Source organism: Convolutriloba macropyga, chromosome 5, assembly GCF_964194025.1.
Source record: "Convolutriloba macropyga chromosome 5, txConMacr16.3, whole genome shotgun sequence".
Taxonomy (NCBI): domain Eukaryota; kingdom Metazoa; phylum Xenacoelomorpha; order Acoela; family Convolutidae; genus Convolutriloba; species Convolutriloba macropyga.
The window spans coordinates 34,048,464-34,063,464 of NC_134472.1; the positions used below are offsets into that span (position 1 = coordinate 34,048,464).

Genomic DNA, 15,001 nt, shown 5'->3' on the forward strand with positions numbered 1-15,001 from the left:
ATCTACGCTAAATTCAACACAAAATGTGTAAGATTGGCGTTGATTGCGTTGAGTTTATGCAAGATCTACGCTAAATTCAACGCAAAATATGTAAGATCAACGCTATATTCAGCGCAAAATGTGTAAATCTATGCTAAATTCAACGCAAAATATGTAAAATTGGCGTTGAATGCGTTGAATTTATGTAAGATCTACGCTTAAGCGTTGATCCTACATAAATTCGACGCATTCAACGCCAATCTTACATAATTTTGCATTTTTTAGCGTTGACACCTCGGCCTGGGAATAAACTATTTAAAAGAAAAGCGGAAATAATCTAGTTTAGTTCACTGGTATTTGGATCGGGCATTATAGCCATTTTGAGTGAAATTTATCAAGAACTTATTATCATTTAACCCCAGGGGGGCATTAAGGCGTGGGACTTATAATATGTACATAAGTCGTCCAATAGAACTTGAAATAAATGAAGATTGTTTTTCGAAACTGGCGATTGTTCTGCCTGCTCAAAACAAACTAATTGCTTACTTAAGTATAAAAGCGGCTTCTAGTATAGGTGCAGAGCAGGAAATTTTAGCTGTCAGTGAGTTAAGACACGGTTGTTTGGCCGCTATCGCCGGTAATTCAGAACAGGAGGCTCCGTTTATAGGTTGTACTACTGTGTAACTTCAGTGGAAGTTCTGAAATGTCACTGTTATGACGAAAAATAAATTGGCAGAGGAAGCCTAATTGATTGAACAAATATCTCGGGTTTGTTGTTTTTTAGGCCTGTGATCCAACAGCTTGTATATGCTGAAGATAATTAGAGTTGCGCTAAATGAGCTCAACTTTTTACTGCAACTGCAATACCTGGGAACTGAATGGATTAAATTTGAAAAAATTATTAAAAAAATTAATGAATTAATTTAGTTCAGAAATTTTTATTAAAACGTTTGACCAAAAAAAAGCCAATCGAATTGTAAGGGATTTTTTTTAAAAGTGAGATTGTAGAGCTGGCAAGTTTGCGAAAAAAGTTAATTGTTGATCTGGGAAAATGGGATCTACAGTGAGCAGGAGGACATCTCAGTCTTGTTCACGCAAATTATCACATTTGTCCAGGTGTCGCTGTTGTTTACGGCCACAATAACGAATAACCAAGACACATTCAATTAGTGGAAAATAAAGAGAACGTAGTAGGTAACTAATTTCAGGATTTTTCCCGAATTACCAGCTGTGGATTAGGAAACAAATCAAAAGATTTTAAAACTATACGTAAGAATGTTAACAAAAAAACTAAACCTGCAAATTAGGTCTCCATTAACTATTTAGGCAAGCTAAAAAAATTTAGGGTTTTAAAACCCAAAGATATAATTAATTAAGACATTATGACATTCATAAAACAAATTCAATAGAATTTGAGAAAACCTAAATATTTTTTCAATACTGATATTGTTTCTGTTGAATTTAGTTAATTGCCCAGATTAGTATAAAATCAGCTTTTCGTATAAGTGAAGAAGAAAACATTTCCAGACATTCAAAACCTATGGAAAAAGGTTTCGTTTACCCATGGAAATGAAAGAGGAGTTCTATTCTTTTAGTCACCTATGTCCAATAGTAATGTAACCTTTTTTCGAGAGAATAAAGTGACACAAAGTGAATATTCGTGATTAGTTTTGTCAATGTTCTCAATGACACGCCATGTAATGTCTGAAACCTCTGCTCTTTCGCCATTTAAAGGAATTTGTCATCCCCAGTTGATCATATCGCACGTTTTGATTCGGCAACTACACATAAGGTTTAAATGTGCTTGAGAAGACGTGAGGATTGTGCCTAAAAAAGATTTCGAGTAAAGAAAACCGGGCTGAGTTAGAAACGATCCGTCTCCAATGATCAAAGTTTTCTGATAGTTAAATTAAATTTGCTTATTTTTGCAGAATTTTAGCAAAGTTTTTACACCAGTTATTAAAAATAGAAACAGTGATGATTATTGTTGAAAAATGGAAGAGACGAAGGTTTATTTTTATCAGGTTGCACTCTTCAAAAAAATGTTATAGTAACAGCCACCTCAACGAAATCTTTGACTCCTTTCTTTGTTTGCGTTTATATATTCTTTTAATATTGCAGTTTTCCAATTTCTCTAGTTCTGAGAATATAGATATGACGAATCATTTTTCTGGTCCTTTAACTCAAATATTGTGCCCCTGTTTCTCTGATTGCTCTCTTTTTGGGAAAAATTTGTTTACTCGCTTAAAATTGAAATTTTATTAATTTTTGGCGGCCTTTCCTGTTTTTGGTCTCTGTCCCCATTAGTTGCTTAGCTCTTAGTTCCACCACACTCATATCACTGTTCTCAAGAACAATTCGCTCTTTGAAATGGTTCTCAATCATTTTTATTAAAAAAAAAACAAACTGTAGAATAAAGCGTTGGGCTGGTCTGTTATTTGTATGTTTTGTTTGTTTCTGTGATCTGATCAAATGCAGTTTTTATCAGTACTCTTGCAGTTTATTCTAATAACTCGGCGACTGTTGGTGGAGGGAATATCCAAAAAAATTTTACGGGAAAATCTCAAAAAAGGTGTTTTTTAATTTGACTTAATTAGGTTTTTCCGGCAGTGGATTAAATATTTCAGCTCAACCAACCATCGAATGTAGCCAGGTAGCCAGGAAAAATAATCAAAACATTCAAAACTTGATTTTTTTTATCTTGCAAAAAAACTAGCAAATTGAAATCATAATCTTGCCAGATACTTGCTAGTTGAATTCAAATTTTCCGTGATTCTTGTAAGATTATTTAAATCGGATCTATTCTGTTTCGGCCCCCAGAGTTTTTTATGACCCCCAGTTACAAATTATATGTTGTTGTATAGCTCGTTACTATGTAAGAAAATAGCACGTCCACCTGGGGTCATAAAAAATTTATGCTCACTAAGCTGGGGGGGGGGGAACAGAATAGATCCTTTAAATCTTGCAAGAATCTGGCAAGCAGGATGGAAGTAGTGTGTGTTCCCTTGCAATACCACTCGTAAGACTCTTGCATGATTTGAAATTCTTGGATCAGTAGGGAAGAGATTTGTCTTTAATTTATCTAAAATTTGCAGTTATTTTCACCGAAAAATTACCTGCAAAATAAATTTTCATGTAATTGTACCTGCTATTTTAACATTCAATTTGCAGGCAAAATTGAATAGAAAATTGATTGTGGCTGGTAAAATTTTAGGAGGGTAACACCGCAATGCACTAAGCTGTGGGGGGCTATAATGGGAAAGACCCGACAAATTTACCTAGAGTTGCAGGTAATTTAGATTGCTTGCAGGTAGTCTCAAGGCAAGTTGCATTAAAGAACGATTTACTTGAAAATTCCAGGTCAATTTAACTGCAGTTTATTATCAATTCACCAGCAAATTTTTTGGAGTTACTGGAGATTCATTGAAACACTCACGTACACATTTTAAAATGCCGAAAGTCTGCAGTTCCAGAAGTTAAAATGCCAGAAGTTGCTACTTAACCAGAAGTTGAATTTCGTTGGGTTTTGTCATTTTAAAACGTGCGAGTTTCGTGTTTTAAGCATGGTTAAGCAACTCTGCAGAAGTCACTTCGAAATTCTGACTTAATATCTTGAACCGCGGTTCTTGATAAACGCCTGAAGTTCTCAGTGACTTCAAGCAGAGTCACTTAACCATTGCTGCATGTATTAGGTATTCTAACAACAAAAAACGGATGAAAATTTTTTGGCACGTGACTCCTCGTTGAGCATGTAAAATTGCACTATTGAACTCACATTACCTAATTCCCTTACCAATACTAAATTACAAATATGGAAATATCGACTACTTTCAGAACTTTTTGTGGTATGCTTGGACTGATAATATTATGTAAGTGAAAATATTTTTCGAAGAGCATGACTATACCTCGTTTGTACCCCCCCATCCTTATGCAAATATATGGCACGAGAGTCTGGGGGTATAAATAATATGCACCCACTACTGGTAAGGGGGGGGGCACAAACGGAAAAGATCCCTTTCCCGGATCAATTCGTTCTCTGTCCTCCCTCCCCTCCAGGACATATAACTGTTACGCCCCCACAGCATTTTTTAAATTATTAACGTGCTATATATCAGCACGCCATAATTTGGTGGTCATTAATGATATATTAATATATATATTAATAATTTGGTCATTAATTAAATAATATAAACCTCTACTATCACCCCCCCCCCCCCAAATGATCGTCCTATGATTGCAAAGATTCTCGAGTTCTGTTTCAGATTCCATTATCGGAGCTACGGCAACTGCCACAGCTGCAACTTCGAATACTACGAATAATACTTCTACTACGAATGCTGCTAACACAACTGAAGATAACTGTACAACAATCTTACTATCATTGGAAATCGGTTGGTCATTTCTGATTTTGTTGATTATCAACAAACCATTAGCTTCAGAGTAGTTGTTCAACACACGGGGTTTTCCCATTATAGCCCCCATGAAATTATAGCCCCCCATGAAATTATAGCCCCCCATTATTGTATAATTACCATGATTGGGGGCTATAGGTTATCTGAGCACTAAGCTGGGAGGGGGCTTTCATGGGAAAGACCCTAATACTCTTCCGTCGGAATATTATTCAACGCTCTAGCATCCAAAAAAATATTAAGGGATGTGGATCTTTTCCGTTTGTGCCCCCTCCCCAACACACACTCCAGTTCGCTATACACCCCCCAGTTACAGAGTATGTGTAAAACATTATGTAAAACTAAGGCGTGTGTATCTGGGGGAGGGGGGAGGAGGGGGCTGCAAAAAATGCACCCACTAAGCTAAGAGGGGACACAAATGGAAATTAGCCATATAAATAAATGGATCTTTTCCGTTTGTGCCCCCCCCCCCCCCCAGCTTAGTGGGCGCATATTATTTGCACCCCCCAGACGCACGTGCCATATTTTACATAATGAATTACTATGTAATGGCACGTGCTCCTTAACTGGGGGCGCATAACGTACTGGGGGACACAAACGGAAAAGATCCAAATAAATATGTGCTCTTTCCCAATATTGCTCTGTACTCTCGATGTGGAACAACAAGGTTAGAAGTTACAGTAAATTACCGTATAATGGATAAATACGTCAGGATAGTATAGTAGGATTACGATTGTTACAAGATTGGGGTCTTTCCCATTATAGCTCCCCATGAAATTATAGCCCCATTATGGTATATTTATCAAGATTGGGAGGGGGCTATAGATCTAAGACCCCAAGATAGATTCAACGACATCAAAAGAGGGGTCTTTCCCATTATAGCCCCTCATGAAATTATAGCCCCATTATGGTATATTTATCAAGATTGGGAGGGGGCTATAGATCTAAGACCCCAAGATAGATTCAACGACATCAAAAGAGGGGTCTTTCCCATTATAGCCCCTCATGAAATTATAGCCCCATTATGGTATATTTATCAAGATTGGGGGGGGGGGGGCTGTTGGTTATCTGACCACTTAGCTGGGGGTGCTATATTGGGAAAGACCCCAAAATAGAATTCTTAGCTTCTTCGAAAGATTCAACGTAACACACGATTAGTGGTTTTCCTCAAACTCAATGTGTTAGTCTTCGAACTAAATTTGTTAAGTAAATTTGTGTCTGGCATGTTGGTGCCACTGAATGTTAATCGAAACCGAGGGATATTGGCAGACTCAATACTGAGGAACACCGACTCAAGTTGGGTCTTTCCCATTGTACCCCCCCCCTGACATTATAGCCCCCCCATTATGGTATAATTACCATGTTTGAGAGGCTATAGGTTATCTGACCACTAAGCTGTGGGGGGGGGGCTAGGGCAATAATGGGAAAGAGCCCTCAATCACATTTCTTCCTCCTCCAGGCTGATTATATAGATGGTGATAAACTGAGTGATTGAATAAAATGTATATTTACGTCAATGATTATAGTTTGATACAAACGCTGCTTTGCTTCATGCTTGGAGGCGTGGTGTCTCGTCCTCCGTTCTGGTTGGCGTTTCCTCTCCCCGTTGCGGGCGTTTTAATTTTTTAAGCATTACGGGTTGTGTATGATGCGAGTAGTATACTAAAATGCCCGTATTGTCACATTGTCACGGGGGGAGGGGGGGGGGCGTCCCACCGTGACGAATCGTGCATAATGTTTTGTCACGGGTGGGCATGTCCCCACTCGTTACGAATCGTGCGGTACGAAAAACTTTGTCTCTCAATTTTGCCTGAGGGACAAAAACTTGTAAAAATTTTCCCAAATTTGTGGAGACAAAAACTTGTAAAATGTTTGCCAAATTTGTTCAGTGGGCAAAAACTTTTGACTTTTCTAGATATTTTGTGCGGGGGATAAAAATTTTGCAGTTTTGTTGAATTATTGAAAAACTTGTAAAAATTTTGCAATTTCTGGGGGTCCATAAAGTTCATTTTGAAGTTTAAAAAATCTTAATCCCTTTCTTGGTCAAAAAGACTATTCATGGGTTTTTAAAAGACGTATAACTGTTTTACCTTTTCTTTATTTCAATCTCTTGATAAGTTTTATGTAATATATCGACAGTAAAACGAAATGGAGTCAAATTTTGGTGGTTTTGATCCAACATTTGGTTTAAATTTGATAGTTCTATTGACCAAATGTTATCCCAGATTAATGAGTGTGGGCAGATTAGAAAACCAATAAAACCTAAGCGCCAGGGCTCCAGATCGAGAATTATTGTGTCTGTTATGAAATTCAGTGTAGACATCTCAGCATCTCTGATTGGTCAGTTGAGTTTAAACTTTATTGCCGTCTTGCATATGTTTGAACACGTGTTGTTTTATTATCAAAGACAATGTGTGGTCACAAGTTTGAGCTGTTTATGTCGTGGTCTCAAGAATATGTCGTGGTCTCAAGGTTACTTTGATTTTTCTCATGACATAGCGCGTTCTGAAAAACGATATGTAGTTGTCTGTGTGAAAACACATGATAATACAGGAAATTATATATCACTGAAGCTTTTCAAAAACGAAAACGGAGACCCCGAATTTCCTTTCAACCAGAAACTCACTCTCTCTATGCACGGATTGGAGCAAGTTGGTGAAAATATTGATGCTATCAGAAGAATAAATTTCTCAAAATTTGCGAACGAGCAGAGCAGCTCCGGCAAAAGAAAGTTTCGGCCTGGTTCCAGTTGAGAAACGAATGGACAAAGTCGTAGCTGCAGATTCAAAAAATCAAAAAAGTCTCAGAGAGTGATAAAGAGAATTAAAAAGCAAAAGAAAATGAATGAATCAATGTTTGAACGTACACATGAATATTTTCGACAACTCCAAAACTTTTTCAATATTTTGTTTGCAATAGTGAGCCTCAACTTGATTCTAACCTTACAAAAATCTTCGCATACAGCTAGCACAAAAATGAAGATCATTGCAAAATACAACAAATTCATTACGATGTCGTTGCTGCTGTTGATCAATTACCGCAGTCCTTCAAGGATACTGCTTCTAAGCCATATACAATACCATGTCTGTTCACTTGTTTTCAACTGCTTATTCGGGGGGCTCTTCTCACATAGTGCATTATGGCGAAATGATGGAAAAATTTAAAGAGGGACTCAGTTACAACAACCAGTACAATCTAATTGTTTCGAATGCCAGGAAAAAATTACCAAAGGTCAACATGATAATGACACAGGATTTTCAACCTGCAACAGAATTTTTCCCTACTTATACCATTGATAGAATTTTTAGTATTTACAATGGTGGTGTGTACGGTGAGTTTTCTAAAGAACTTGATATATAAAATAGTGATTATGTGGTTTGCATACTAATAATAGTTTGATTTTGATAAACTTTTTCATGGAATCAAAATCTTTTGAAAAATGATTGTGTTTTTTATCGTCTTTGAAGGAAAAATTGAGCAAAGAGTTGATTAAAATTGTTAGAGCTTATGATTAGCAGGTCGTAGAAAATCATTTTCAACATATTACTTAACGATATTTTCAATCATATTCAATATCAAAGGATTTTCGTAACCATGAATCACATGTGCTTTATAGTTGCAAACAATTCGAAAGAGCTTTGAATTTTGATTTTGAAATTAATTAAGTTTGAGCGCTTGAGTTACTTCAGTAAAAAAATTTTAGCAGACGGCAATACAATATTTGGTAGTTTTGTATCGGTATTCCTAGCGGATCTGCCAAATAGTTTTTGTTTGCGTGAAACGAAAAAACCATCTAAATTCTTTTGTTGCGACGGTGAAGCATTGACTATGATAAATCCTTCGCTTCTTAGCTTTGGGAATTTGTCTCGTGCAAAAACTTCATAAAAATAAACATTTTCCCAACAGATAGCGTAATTCATCACTATCCAACGGTGGGGTAAGTGATAACTGATTTTTTGTCACCTTTCGTTCCGAATTAACATAAAACGTTGAGCTTCTTTCACCCGGAAATAGAATTTCTACGTTGGCTGCCAATTCTCCGTCAAATGTAAATTGAACGGAAATTGAGCAATTTGTAAGTTCAGGATGAATGAAATCATGAGAGGCCTCTTGCGTTGAAGCTAAGTCAAACGCTAAAACAAACTGATTTGGATAGTTGTCCAGAATTATGTCAATTATCCCCAATTTTGTCAAGAAAAACCAAGGCTATCAGAGTATTGAAGTAAATGCGGTGGTTAAAATTTGTTGAGACCTGAGTTCCAACAGTAGGTTGACCATTTCATTTCCAAAAACAACAATTTGGCTCCAATTAAATTGCTGGTAGTGAAAAGGGTTAGTGCAATTAGTTCCGAGGTATGCTTGATTTATTGCCATTGCAATTACCATACGTCGTACTGGCTCTTTCGAAAAAATATGCTCATGGCTCCAACTTCTTTTTCCAGTTGTAACTAAAAACTCATGGCAATTCTTCTTTATAGAGGTACACTGCAAAAGATTTTAGTAGAGTTTTCTCAGTTGCCGTCAAAACTTGATCCGCTACTGTCCTTTTTCTTACAGAATTGCTTCAATTATTTTAACTTTGTAATGTTTATTGGACTCAAAAATTACAACAAAATCTTTCGCAGACCTTCTAAACAAAATTGCAAAGTGACACCACTAAGTAAGTGTTTATCGCACGTTAAAATGTCAATCGCTGGCGGCTTTCCAAAAAATTTTTTTCTGGTAGTTAGCTACAAGAGCTGTTCTGGCCGCTACGTCGTTCGCACGACCATCGGTGCCGTCAATTTTAGTTGAATCGTCCTCTTAATAATATCCCTGGCAAACTGATTATGTGTTGTTTGCAGTTTTTCTTTGCAAAAGCTCCGTTTCAACGATTGCTTTCTGCTCGTAGTTTCATTTTGTGCTGGAAATTTTACCACCCTTAGCAGATACAGTGCATTCTGAAAATAAAGCACGTAGTGCGTTGATGCTTATGCGTGGCGCGTTTGTATTTGTAGCGTTATTGCCTGTCCTTAAATCACCGTCATTGTTTCTGGAGTTTTTACTTTTAATTTCAACGAGAAATTTTTGTAAACTCATGAACTTGTTCATGTCACCCAATACTTCAAACTCAAGCATTGGACCGTCCGGGGATTATGATGGTCCGACTTTGAGTAAAAGCATTGTCAAAAGTAATAGGCAGAGGCTGTTTTTCACACAAAGCCAGTGTTGCGTGTGTTGCCTCTGCGGGCAGTAAATTAGCAATCATTTTGAAAATTAGAAAAGAAATCTGATCGACTACTTGTCAAAGGTTTCTTCCTACGAACGCCTTGACTTTCACTATTGTTTTTCAAATTACGATTTTCCCATTTTTTGATCAGCTCACTTGCTTCCTTACAGTCTTTTGCAGAGTCGATTTTATTACTTGTTTTAGAGATTTTTTCTTTGTAACTACCTGCACTAGCTCAGAAGCTGCTTGAACAATTAATTTTCGTCGAATCTTTTTTGGCTATAGGCCAAAGAAATTTTGTTGCAATCGGCGATGCAGACCTGCCAATACCTGCGACTAAGACCCCAAAACGACTGCTTCACTAATGATAGTGTCTTGAAAAGTATGTTGAAACTGATCGCTGTTTATAGTAGGCTTCCATCTAGTCGAATTTTTTAAATCTTAAAGTCAATATAACGTATCTTGTTCCAGCGAATGGAGCTAATTGTCTGGTTTCTGTCCGCAAATGAATTTCAATTGATTGGCGTTTTTTTCAGGTTGCGAGATTTTTGTATTTCAGGTTGCCGAAAACAATTCTGCGTGTTGGCTTTATTTCGCAGAGAATATCGTTTTTCAGTCGTTGTTTTGAATCAATGACTCAAATAAGAGGAGCTTTAGTATCACCTACGTATTAGTAATAATTTATAGTAAAAAAATTTCCAAAAACAACAATTTGGCTCCAATTAAATTGCTGGTATTGAAAAGGGTTAGTGCAATTAGTTCAGAGGTATGCATGATTTATTGCCATTGCAATTACCATACGTCGTACTGGCTCTTTCGAAAAAATATCCTCATGGCTCCAACTTCATTTTCCAGTTGTAACTAAAAAGTCATGGCAATTCTTCCGTATAGAGGTACACTGCAAAAGATTTTAGTAGAGTTTTCTCAGTTGCCGTCAAAACATGATCCGCTACTGTCAGTTTTCTTACAGATTTGCTTCAATTATTTTAACTTTGTAATGTTTATTGGACTCGGAAATTACAACAAAATCATTCGCAGACCTTCTAAACAAAATTGCAAAGTGACACCACTAAGTAAGTGTTTATCGCACGTTAAAATGTCAATCGCTGGCGGCTTTCCAAAAAATTTTTTTCTGGTAGTTAGCTACAAGAGCTGTTCTGGCCGCTACGTTGTTCGCAGGACCATCGATGCCGTCAATTTTAGCTGACTCGTCCTCTTAATAATATCCCTGGCAAAGCTGGAAATTTTACCACCCTTAGCTGATACAGTGCATTCTGAAAAAAAAGCACGTAGTGCGTTGATGCTTATGTGTGGCGCGTTTGTATTTGCAGCGTTATTGTCTGTCCTTAAATCACCGTCAATGTTTCTGGAGTTTTTACCTTTAATTTCAACGAGAAATTTTTGTAAACTCATGAACTTGTTCATGTCACCCAATACTTCAAACTCAAGCATTGGACCGTCCGGGGATTATGATGGTCCGATTTTGAGTAAAAGCATTGTCAAAAGTAATAGGCAGAGGCTGTTTTTCACACAAAGCCAGTGTTGCGTGTGTTGCTTCTGCGGGCAGTAAATTAGCAATCATTTTGAAATTTAGAAAAGAAATCTGATCGACTACTTGTCAAAGGTTTCTTCTTACAAACGCCTTGACTTTCACTATTGGTTTTCAAATTACGATTTTCCCATTTTTTGATCAGCTCACTTGCTTCCTTACAGTCTTTTGCTCTTTCTTTTTTTTATTTGTTTTTGAGATTTTTTCTTTGTAACTACCTCCACTAGCTCAGAATCTGCTTGAACAATTAATTTTCGTCGAATCTTTTTTGGCTACAGGCCAACGAAGTTTTGTTGCAATCGGCGATGCGGACCTGCCAATACCAGCGACTAAGACCCCAAAACAACTGCTTCACTAATGATAGTGTCTTGAAAAATATGTTGAAACTGATCGCTGTTTATAGTAGGCTTCCATCTAGTCGAATTTTTTAAATCTTAAAGTCAATATAACGTATCTTGTTCCAGCGAATGGAGCTAATTGTCTGGTTTCTGTCCGCAAATGAATTTCAATTGATTGGCAATTTTTTCAGGTTGCGAGATTTTTGTATTTCAGGTTGCCGAAAACAATTCTGCGTGTTGGCTTTATTTCGCAGAGAATATCGTTTTTCAGTCGTTGTTTTGAATCAATGACTCAAATAAGAGGAGCTTTAGTATCACCTACGTATTAGTAATAATTTATAGTAAAAAATTTTCCAAAAACAACAATTTGGCTCCAATTAAATTGCTGGTATTGAAAAGGGTTAGTGCAATTAGTTCAGAGGTATGCATGATTTATTGCCATTGCAATTACCATACGTCGTACTGGCTCTTTCGAAAAAATATCCTCATGGCTCCAACTTCATTTTCCAGTTGTAACTAAAAAGTCATGGCAATTCTTCCGTATAGAGGTACACTGCAAAAGATTTTAGTAGAGTTTTCTCAGTTGCCGTCAAAACATGATCCGCTACTGTCAGTTTTCTTACAGATTTGCTTCAATTATTTTAACTTTGTAATGTTTATTGGACTCGGAAATTACAACAAAATCATTCGCAGACCTTCTAAACAAAATTGCAAAGTGACACCACTAAGTAAGTGTTTATCGCACGTTAAAATGTCAATCGCTGGCGGCTTTCCAAAAAATTTTTTTCTGGTAGTTAGCTACAAGAGCTGTTCTGGCCGCTACGTTGTTCGCAGGACCATCGATGCCGTCAATTTTAGCTGACTCGTCCTCTTAATAATATCCCTGGCAAACTGATCATGTGTTTTTTGCGGTTTTTCTTTGCAAAAGCTCCGTTTCAACGATTGCTTTCTGCTCGTAGTTTCCTTTTGTGCTGGAAATTTTACCACCCTTAGCTGATACAGTGCATTCTGAAAAAAAAGCACGTAGTGCGTTGATGCTTATGTGTGGCGCGTTTGTATTTGCAGCGTTATTGTCTCTCCTTAAATCACCGTCAATGTTTCTGGAGTTTTTACCTTTAATTTCAACGAGAAATTTTTGTAAACTCATGAACTTGTTCATGTCACCCAATACTTCAAACTCAAGCATTGGACCGTCCGGGGATTATGATGGTCCGATTTTGAGTAAAAGCATTGTCAAAAGTAATAGGCAGAGGCTGTTTTTCACACAAAGCCAGTGTTGCGTGTGTTGCTTCTGCGGGCAGTAAATTAGCAATCATTTTGAAATTTAGAAAAGAAATCTGATCGACTACTTGTCAAAGGTTTCTTCTTACAAACGCCTTGACTTTCACTATTGGTTTTCAAATTACGATTTTCCCATTTTTTGATCAGCTCACTTGCTTCCTTACAGTCTTTTGCTCTTTCTTTTTTTTTATTTGTTTTTGAGATTTTTTCTTTGTAACTACCTCCACTAGCTCAGAATCTGCTTGAACAATTAATTTTCGTCGAATCTTTTTTGGCTACAGGCCAACGAAGTTTTGTTGCAATCGGCGATGCGGACCTGCCAATACCAGCGACTAAGACCCCAAAACAACTGCTTCACTAATGATAGTGTCTTGAAAAATATGTTGAAACTGATCGCTGTTTAAAGTAGGCTTCCATCTAGTCGAATTTTTAAAATCTTAAAGTCAATATAACGTATCTTGTTCCAGCTAATGGAGCTAATTGTCCGGTTTCTGTCCGCAAATGAATTTCAATTGATAGGCAATTTTTTCATAAGAGATTTTTGTATTTCAAGTTGCCGAAAACAATTCTGCGTGTTGGCTTTATTTCGCAGAGAATATTGTTTTTCAGTCGTTGTTTTGAATCAATGACTCAAATAAGAGGAGCTTTAGTATCACCTACGTATTAGTAATAATTTATAGTAAACAATATGTTGACCATTTCTTTTCAAAAAACATTAATTTGGCTCCAATTAAATTGCTGGTAGAGAAAAGGGTTAGTGCAATTAGTTCGGAGGTATGCTTGATTTATTGCCATTGCAATTACTATACGTCGTATTGGCTCTTTCGAAAAAATATGCTCATGGCTCAAACTTCTTTTTCAAGTTGTAACTAAAAAAAACTCATGGCAAATCTTCTGTATAGAGGTACACTGAAAATGATTTTAGTAGAGTTTTCTCTGCTGCCTTCAAAACATGATCCGCTACTGTCATTTTTCTTACAGATTTGCTTCAATTATTTTAACTTTGTAATATTAATTGGACTTGGAAATCACAACAAAATCATTCGAAGACATTCTAAACAAAATTTGCAAAGTGACACCACTAAGTAAGTGTTTATCGCACTTTAAAATGTCATTCGCTGGCGGCTTTCCAAAAAAATTTTTTTCTGGTAGTTAGCTACAAGAGCTCTTCTGGCCGCTACGTCGTTCGCACGACCATCAGTGCCGTCAATTTTAGCTGAATCGTCCTCTTAATATTATCCCTGGCAAACTGATCATGTGTTTTTAGCAGTTTTTCTTGCCAAAAACTCCGTTTCAACGATTGCTTTCTGCTCGTAGTTTCCTTTTGTGTTGGAAATTTTACCACCATTAGCAGATACAGTGCATTCTGAAAATAAAGCACGTAGTGCATTGATGCTTAAGTGTGGCGCGTTTGTATTTGCAGCGTTAGTGCCTGTCCTTAAATCGCCGTCATTGTTTCTGGAGTTTTTACCTTTAATTTCAACGAGAAATTTTTGTAAACTCATGAACTTGTTCATGTCACCCAATACTTCAAACTCAAGCATTGGACCATACGGGGATTATGATGGTCCGACTTTGAGTAAAAGCATTGTCAAAAGTAATAGGCAGAGGCTGTTTTTCACACAAAGCCAGTGTTGCGTGTATTGCCTCTGCGGGCAGTAAATTAGCAATCATTTTGAAATTTAGAAAAGAAATCTGATCGACTACTTGTCAAAGGTTTCTTCTTACGAACGCCTTGACTTTCACTATTGGTTTTCAAATTACGATTTTCCCATTTTTTGATCAGCTCACTTGCTTCCTTACAGTCTTTTGCACAGTCGATTTTATTACTTGTTTTAGAGATTTTTTCTTTGTAACTACCTGCACTAGCTCAGAAGCTGCTTGAACAATTAATTTTCGTCGAATCTTTTTTGGCTACAGGCCTAAAGATTTTTGTTGCAATCGGCGAAGCGGACCTGCCAATACCTGCGGCTAAGATTCCAAAACAACTGCTTCGTAGGCGAGGGTGTCTTGAAAAGTATGTTGAAACTGATCGCTGTTTAAAGTAGGCTTCCATCTAGTCGAATTTTTTAAATCCTAAAGTCAATATAACGTATCTTGTTCCAGCGAACAGAGCTAATTGTCCGGCTCCTTTCCGCAAATGAATTTCAATTGAAAGACAGTTTTTTCATAAGAGATTTTTGTATTTCAAGTTGACGAAAACAATTCTGTGTGTTTGGTCTATTTCGCAGAGAAT

The 15,001-nt window shown here is 36.9% G+C and overlaps 2 protein-coding genes across 4 annotated transcripts in view; both read left to right on the forward strand.

The window, feature by feature from the left end:
* Positions 1 to 15,001, forward strand: part of LOC142339968 (uncharacterized) — a 293,075-nt gene that overhangs the window by 178,252 nt on the left and 99,822 nt on the right. The window lies entirely within an intron of this gene.
* The window catches only part of LOC142339967 (uncharacterized), a 55,749-nt gene continuing 44,379 nt past the window's right edge, over positions 3,632 to 15,001 (forward strand). For both annotated transcript variants that reach the window (XM_075390340.1, XM_075390339.1), the window contains exons 1-2: positions 3,632 to 3,848; positions 4,242 to 4,370. In XM_075390340.1, the coding sequence (XP_075246455.1) occupies positions 3,791 to 3,848; positions 4,242 to 4,370 (187 nt within the window). In that variant the 5' untranslated portion in view covers positions 3,632 to 3,790. The remainder of the gene's footprint in view (positions 3,849 to 4,241; positions 4,371 to 15,001) is intronic.